This window comes from Asparagus officinalis, chromosome 4 (assembly GCF_001876935.1).
Source record: "Asparagus officinalis chromosome 4, Aspof.V1, whole genome shotgun sequence".
NCBI lineage: Eukaryota > Viridiplantae > Streptophyta > Magnoliopsida > Asparagales > Asparagaceae > Asparagus > Asparagus officinalis.
This window is the reverse complement of record NC_033797.1, coordinates 34779333-34787866: the sequence shown is the minus strand read 5'-3', so window position 1 is coordinate 34787866 and position 8534 is coordinate 34779333. Positions and strand designations below refer to the sequence as shown.

Here is an 8534-nt window from a genome sequence, read left to right as displayed (position 1 = left end):
TAGAGTGCCGACTGAGGTAACGCCAGGCAAGCACGACGAGGAGGAGGAGGATACGAGTACAGTTATGCAGGATCAGGGACCAACGGTTCAGGTTCAGGATTCTATTGCGGTTCAGAGACAGAGGAGCGACATACGAATGCTAGCACGGTATGCCGACACAATTGCGTATGTACTTCCGGTTAAGAGTATCGATAAGATGGTGCCTACTATATTTAGAGAGACCGAACAGAGTTTGGAGGCTGATTCGTGGCAGGTAACCATGCAGAAGGAGATAAAGTCTCTTCATAAGAACGATACATGGAAGCTGGTTGAGCTTCCAAAGGAGCGGAAGGCAATTGGTTACAAGTCGGTATACACGAAGAAGAAGGGCATTGAGGGAACTCCATTGAGGTTCAAAGCTAGGTTGGTTGCGAAGGACTATGCACAGGAGGAATACATTGACTATAATGAGGTTTTCTCTCCGGTGGTGAAGCACTCTTCTATTCGGATTTTGCTAGCTTTGATGGCACAGTATGATTTGGAGTTAGATCAGTTGGATGTGAAGACAACATTTCTTTATGGTAATCTTGATGAAGAAATATATATGACTCAGCCATTTGGGATTCCGAGCTGTAGGGAGGAAAAATTGGTTTGTAAATTGAAGAAATCGCTATACGGTTTAAAGCAGTCTCCTCGACAGTGGTATAGACGATTTGATGGTTTTATGATTGGTCATTCGTACACTCGGAGCCAGTTTGATCCTCACGTATATTTTCACAAGTTGAAAGGAGGTGCATACATCTATTTGTTACTTTATGTCGATGACATGTTGGTTGCCTCTATTTCCAGGTCGGCTATAGATGAGTTAAAAGTTCAGCTTTCAAATGAGTTTGAGATGAAGGGCTTAGGCGAGGCGAAACGCATTCTAGGGATGGAGATCGACAGAGACAAGAAGAAGGGCAGAATTTGTTTGACACAGGTGGCTTATTTGAAGAAGGTTCTACAGCGATTCCATGTTAGCATGGATACGAAGCCAGTTGGTGTACATTTGGGAGCCTATTTGAAGCTTTTAGCTGGTCTTTCACCAAAGTCAGTTGAAGATCAAGAGTTGATGTCGAAGACTCCATATGTGAGTGCGGTTGTGAGTTTGATGTACGCGATGATATGTATGATACCGGATTTATCACAGGCGGTGAGCATGGTTTCTAGATACATGCACGATTCAGGAGTGGGTCATTGGGACGCCGTGAAATGGATTTTGAGGTACATTCGAGGTACGCTCAATGTTGGTTTAGTTTATGAGCGGGACACTACAGGTGGGCAGCTATGCATTAGTTATGTTGATTCAGATTATGCCGGAGATTTGGATAAGCGTCGGTCTACTACGGGGTATGTATTCACTTTGACCCGTGTACCGGTGTGTTGTAGATGCACCTTACAGTCGACGATGGCTTTGTCTACGATGGAGGCAAAGTATATGACAGTTACGGAGACTGTGAAGGAGACTATTTAGCTTCAAAGACTTTTGGAGGAACTTGGTATATGGCAAAGATCCGTCACTATTCATTGTGATAGTATGAGTGCTATCTATTTGGCGAAGAATCAGGTTTTTCATACGAGAACGAAGTACATTGACATTCGTTATCACTTCATTCGGGATGTTCTTGAAGATGGCGATGTAGAAATTGTGAAAGTCCACACGAAGGATAATCCGACGGATATGCTCACTAAGGTGGTTCCGAGCAACAAGTTTAATCATTATCGAAACTTGTTGCACATTCGTGATTGTTGAGGCTGTTGGCGGCCATTTGGGTGAACTATGTTCGGCTTGATTCCTTGGGCAAGAGGATACGTAGGCAGTCTTTCAGATGCAGCCGGTTTGGATTAGTTGATTTTGATGGGGGTGAGATTGTTTGGACTCTCGTTTTGGTTCCCGACTTATTGTGGTTTAAGTCCGTTGTCGTGAATTATTTTACAGCATGCTGAACACAATAAGTGGGACATTTGGATGCTTTGGTGTCGGCTCAGTTTTGGAAGAAACTTCACCGAGGTGGAGAATTATGAACGGACCTGAGAAGGCCCAGGCCCACGAAGTTGATTTTTGAGCCGCGTTTTCAACACGACACGCGGTTCCTTTCGCTGCCTATATAAATGATATTTTATTAGGGTTTTGCAGCAGGCAGAGGGGAGAAATTGGTTTTTGTGCACGGGAATGTTCTTGGTGGCTGCAGGGTGCGGAAGCGAGCAAAGTGGGGTTTTGCTACAGATTGTTTTTTTCTTCGCCGTGAAAAGCAAAACTACAGAGGAGAGCCGCCGGTTTCAGAGAGTTTGTGCATCCTTTTGAGAGAGAGATTGTGAGGGTTTTATTTGTGAGATCTGTGTATGTAAACCCTATTTGTATTCTCTCTAATAGTAGATCTCCGCCCTCTTTGCCCCGTGGACGTAGGCTATTTGCCGAACCACGTAAAATTGATTGTCTTGCTATTTGTGTGATTTATAATAGCTTTTAGGTTCCCTCGACAGGTCAGTCCTAGAACTGATGAGAGGAAGAGCTGATATCTCACTTGGTTGAGATATTTTGCTTAAGGTTCTTGTTTCCTTTGTGAAACAGGATTTCCTATTGCGACCTGACTCTCTTGTTGTGCACCGAAGTGCTGTCGAAATTTCCGCTGCGCGCAACAAAAAAAATATGAAAATGTAATAGGTATTTAATTCAATATTGATCTAAAGTGAATTATTTTATATATACATTTGTGTCCCCGTACCCTACTTTTTACAAATTTGTCGTGTCCCGTACTCGTACCCGTATCTAGGCAACATAGCAGATCATACTTGCTTATTGGAGAACTATGTACATCGGTTTAGAAATTGATAATTGTTTGGCAATTGCCATAGAATAGAGATGAAACTTGATATTTGATGGGGACAGTAAGTGTGTTATATCTATTGAAATCATTGGCATTGACTCCTATGAACGAGGAGTTGGTAATTCCATTTTGAGTCAAAGATCCACCTGTTTAGTTTAGAAAATAAGCTGAAATTTTTCATTCATGTTATGCTTATTTATCTTCACCTTTTATCCATCCATGATATTTAACGGGGAATATTAAGCCACTTCTTTGTCAGATAAAATTTAGCAACTGAGATATTTGATTAACAAAACACTTGTTTGTTTGCATTAAGTTTTCAGTTCTATCAGGTTCCAACTTTTTTTATCTCAATAAAATGGTAACATTTGATATGGTTACGACATGCCTAGTTTATCTACGTATAGCTAAAACTTTCAGGTATGTTTGAGTGTGTACAGAATGGATACATTGATTAGAATAACTGATAGGAGTCCGTCCAGAACAGATTGGCATATAGATTGAATATTGATGCACACAATTGTTTTATATGAACTGTCAAAAGTATTCCATGATACATTAATATGGCTAGGCATTATGTAAGTGCTTATTTAATCAACTAAATATTATATCTAATCGACTCCCATGATTTTAGAATTAGACACTTGCATGTAGTATCAATAAGGGAAATACAGGATTTACCGCACGACGGACGTGCTGCAAGTGAAAATCTGCACGGTGGCTTCAGATTTGTAGTTGGATAGTCTAGGACATCTATTTCTAATTGGGTGTGTCCTGGAATTCGTCTTGATTCCTACAGTTTCCAAAGACGGAAATTTTCGGTAACTCTAGTGTCTATTTTCATCTTCTCTCTCTGAGTCTATTTGATGACTTTATGCCTCTCACTTTCTCTCCTTAACTTTTGTTTTCTTAATACCTTTACATTCTCTCTTTCTCTTCATTAACTTCCCGCCTTTCCTCTAATTTACTTTCCCTCCCTTTAACATTGCTTCTCCATTTTCAGATTAACATTCTTTCCCTTTCTAGCTTCCTTTCTTGCTTTAACTCCCGTCCCCTCTAAGCGTTTATCTTACCGAATTCCTTGTTCTCTCCATCTCTCTTTCTCTATCTAATTCACCCTCTCTTTAGCTGTGTTAATACATCAATAAGTTTTTTAAACATCCTGCATCTCTCTAACACCCTTTTGTTGGACATCCTTACTCTCTTTGACTCTCTATCCTTAATATCCTTTTTTACCCCTCCAACTAACTCTCAACAAGTTATATGAGGGATATAAAGTTATCTGGTAGCATCAGATGACAATTGTATATTTGTATGGAATTTAATATGCTTGCTTGTGATGCTGATTGCATAATCCTAGTTCGTCATGAAAGTATTTGTGAATATCGTGGATTGACCAACATAACTTTCTGACGTGGTAAACAATAGTGAAATTTAAATGGTGACTTAGGCATAACTTGTGAGACGACAACAAGCAGTGTTCTCTTCCAGGATGCAATCTTTGCTCATAGAGTAGTTACCTGTACAAGTATTCGCCGTGCTTGTTATCCTAAAAGGGGATGGTATGAAGATTCCCTCCTTTTTTATTTACTATCTGTGAACTTTTCTCTCAGACCTAAGGACTCTGAATATCAAATTTGGAAGCCACCATCCTAAATACTGAGGGAGGCGGGAGAGAGGTCCCAAAATCGAAGGGCTCTTATTTCTTTGATTTGAAAAGAAGCTGAGAGCCTTGACCCTCTGGTCTAAAGAATGCAACCGGTGATACTGTGAGGTTCCAGTTCCTTGTTTTATTTGTCTGGTTGTTTTTCCTATTATATTGATATCCATATGTATGTATGTGCACTTACACACGCAAATTCTTAGTGACTACATGTGCAAATTCTGTCTTTGCTAGGCAACATTGGATTTTTGCTAGGGAGAGCCAAATAAATTGTTCGTTATTGATAACTTCATATATGGAGTAGAGAGTATCTGTGGTCCCTATATATTAAACTCAACAAAATAAACTGTTAAGGAGTCATTATTTTGCAACATGCTGATTAAGTAAGTACCTGAGGATGTAATGTGTGCCAATATAGGATCTGAACTGTAAGGTGCAACGCACCTAATAGCAAATGCTAAAAACCCACCAAATCCAGCACATAAAATCAAGTATTAGAGAAAAAAACCCGAAGTTGAACATGCCGCTGCTAGGTTTGGTACGAGTCCATCAATTTACTATTTAACTCGGACATCAACCTTATATGAAGGTTTGCACTTAAAACCAGACGTATTTTAAATCACTAAGCAGGCATGCATTTCGACTGTACGGCATTAAACATGCATGATAAAGACACGACATCTGGTGGTTTTGAGCAACCATGCATGCATTTTGACTAGACCCTGCATAAGCTTGTTCCTACATTAACGTATCTATTATATTATAGAATGTAGATTAATCAACGTCCTTTCAAGCTTGATAGATGGTGAATGGAGATGGAACAAATATCACAAGCCCAAACAACGATGGTCATGTAAACAAGAGGTAGCAGTATTCCTTCCTGAAGCTAATGTTTAATCTTTTAGGCAGTATTGGTGTATTCTGAAACAAATTGACGCCATAACATTAAGCTGTCTTTGATTCCTCAGAACAGAATTGTAGAGACATAAATCAGCATAAAACAGATAAATCAAGCCAATGCTTTCGAAAAATAAAAAGGATGGAAAAAATAAAAACTAAACAGATCACATCAAGTCATGGTGAGGCCTAAGAGTTTATTAAAGCCAAATACGGCAGTTGATAATTTGAAAACTTGATTTAAAGATTCAGTTTGTCGAAAGCTAAGTCATAGTGATGGTGCGAGTCATATGTTAATCCTCTCAAGGCCCCATCGTAATATACCTTGTGCAAGGGGAGAACGCGAAGACGTTATGCCATGCTGCGTTAGATATGTAAATTTTTACCAATTCCCTTGTGCGAAAATCATAAGAAAATGTCTCAAGCTGATTTTTTCTTTGACCAACCCGGTGGTTGACGTCAAGGAGAACAACCTTTGAATCCGGAAGAAATCCACGCAAAAAAATCACAACTCCTCTGTTGGTTTGATTATTGCATGCTTGATTTTTCAGGAAATAATAACTACAAGTATGCAACAAAACCCATCTCGATTCTTGCTCTGCATCTTCAAGCTTCCATATTTTGCACGCGTATCCAGTCATCCAGGCAAGATGAAGACGCCCTTCACATTTCCCTAGCGTTGACATTGGTAAATACTTCTCTTCAGGGCCTGGCAACTCTATATCCTTAAAGCTCTCTTCGTCCATATCAAATTTCAAAATAGGACACTTGGACCATTTGAATTGCACAAAGACTGCCCTCCCTACAATGACAAGTCTACAACGAAAACAATTTCCAGTATCATGTCTTTCGATTTTGAAATCGCGCCATGATCCAGTCTGAGAGGAGAAGAGCTCCAGCGTGCACCCAGATCCATCAACATATGAGTCTTTATAGAAGTGAGCAGCTTGAAAATGCGGGGAAAGCACGGGATCAAAACCTAGCCCAACAACACCGTGTTCTACATCACTAATACGTTGTGGCAGTTGGAACCATTGGTTAGTTATGGGATTCCAGACTGAATATGTCCAACGATATGTGATTTCTTTTCTGCGCTCGAAGAGAAGAAGGCCATCGCAGACGTCAACAAGGATGTTTCTTTCTCTTTCATCTTCAAGCAATGATTGGGGTAATTTCTTTTCGTCAATGTACACTTCTTCAAAGATGAGGCCTGATGTAGAAGATAGAATATGCGATATCCAACTGTTCCAGGCCTTTGATACGAGCTTGAATCTGAGAAGAGACTCCAAGGGCAATTTCCACAGGATTTTTATCAGCAGATCCTCGCCTAAGCTAGACATGACGATTATTAACAAGAGGATGGATGCATCAGAGCATACATATACATACATATATATATGGGGGTGATAGAGAAACATACGACTCTCCTTTGGCTTTCCCGAATTAAGTCGCGGTCCTTTGCCTACTAGAATTCCTGAGAATCTGGGGAGAGAGATTTTTTTTTTAAAAAAAAATCCTGAAGAAAAGGCAACGGATATATAATTGATTTGAATGGTTGGAGATATCGTATCATATTATAACTGAAATATATCTAACTAGAGCACTTTAATCAATCTTTTCTATCTATTTCTACCATTAGTATTTGTTCAACAATAGGAATCCCAATTATAGTACAACTTTTACTTTCCTGAATATCGAATATTGTTATATTATTAACATTTAAAATATAATATAGATCAACTTAAAGAAGCCGAGCCTTATCTTTGCTTTATATTTATGAATAAACTTAAGTTCAAAATCTGTAGAAATAATCTGGGATATCAAAAAACACACATCCGGACCCGGTAAGCAAATGTGTATACTGTTTTGTACGTAGCATCCATAGCCATTTTGAACTTGGATTTTTCGGTATTACTAGTTGGATTGCACGTGCAATGCGCGTGGTAAATTTTTTTATCATTTATTATAAATTTATAATTTTATTTTGTGAAATATTTGTTATTAAATCATTGAATGTAAGCAATTGATCAAACATATAGACATAATCTTAAAATTCAACATTTGAACAACGAAATTACATTTAGTGATTGATTGGTTGATAGTACACCGGTTACATCTATAACGTGATCAACCAATCAAATATTGTCACAAGTATATACCTAAAAGTAATGTTTGATGATGTTGATGTAAGATGTAAATCCAAGCTCATGGCATTAGAAGCTTGACTAAGCCTTTGTAATACGTAATGTGTTAGTACATATATTCACGCATGAAAATTTCAAGATCACATATAAATTTCAAAACGCTCATTAAACTTTGTACTTCCCTTTAAATATCACCTACTATCTTTAGCATTCTCTGCATTAAATAGCCCCATTTTATACCGAAGATCCACAAGAGAATCACTTGCTAACATTTTCTTTTGAACTCTTTTTTAAGTCGAGAGCAAAGCTATTTAAAGGGTAGCTTTTTTGGAAATAAGATGACCTTTCAGGGCCAATTATTACAAGGCCAATCTGGGATTTCTTAGGGTTTGCTTACTGCATGGAAGCTCGAGCTATAGATTTGGGCGACGAGCTGATTGGTTTTCATCGTTGAAATGGAATCCTGTAGCTAATGCGAATGAGTGATGTAGTAATAATTCATGTGTGCTAGGATTGATGAAAGGATTACATTACAGGATAGTCCAATTTAGCCAGAAAATTTTAAGAGCTTTGGATTTACTATAATCTATGTGATTAGCAACAAATTATGAAGTATCTGGGGCATGCCCGCTCTTGGTAGATGCTGAGCTTCATGGCTTGCAATGATTGATCAAGATTCAGGATTAAACATCAAACAACCCGCCAAAATTTTAACATACAGAATTAGTTTCATTTATTCCTCTTCCCAATAATTTTTTTATTGCTTGTAGCCTAGTACAATTATGCAACATTTAAGCATCATTAGAGTGACATATAGTTTAGATTTTATGAAACAAGTCTAACTAATTCTTTGAATCAGTAGGAATCAGAAAGTTGTTAATTGGCAGGATGCAACTTAGGAAGAACGGAATGAGAGGGATCTATTACTTTCTTAAGATTTCTTGATTAACAAAGAAACATACATTCTTCTATGTTACTCTTGTC

At 38.4% G+C, this 8534-nt stretch overlaps 1 protein-coding gene across 1 annotated transcript; it reads right to left on the bottom strand.

Annotated features, from left to right (window-relative positions):
- Positions 5709–6746, bottom strand: LOC109838497 (F-box protein At3g08750-like). Its single transcript, XM_020406934.1, has one exon. The coding sequence runs from the start codon at positions 6744–6746 to the stop codon at positions 5709–5711; it is 1038 nt and encodes a 345-aa protein (XP_020262523.1).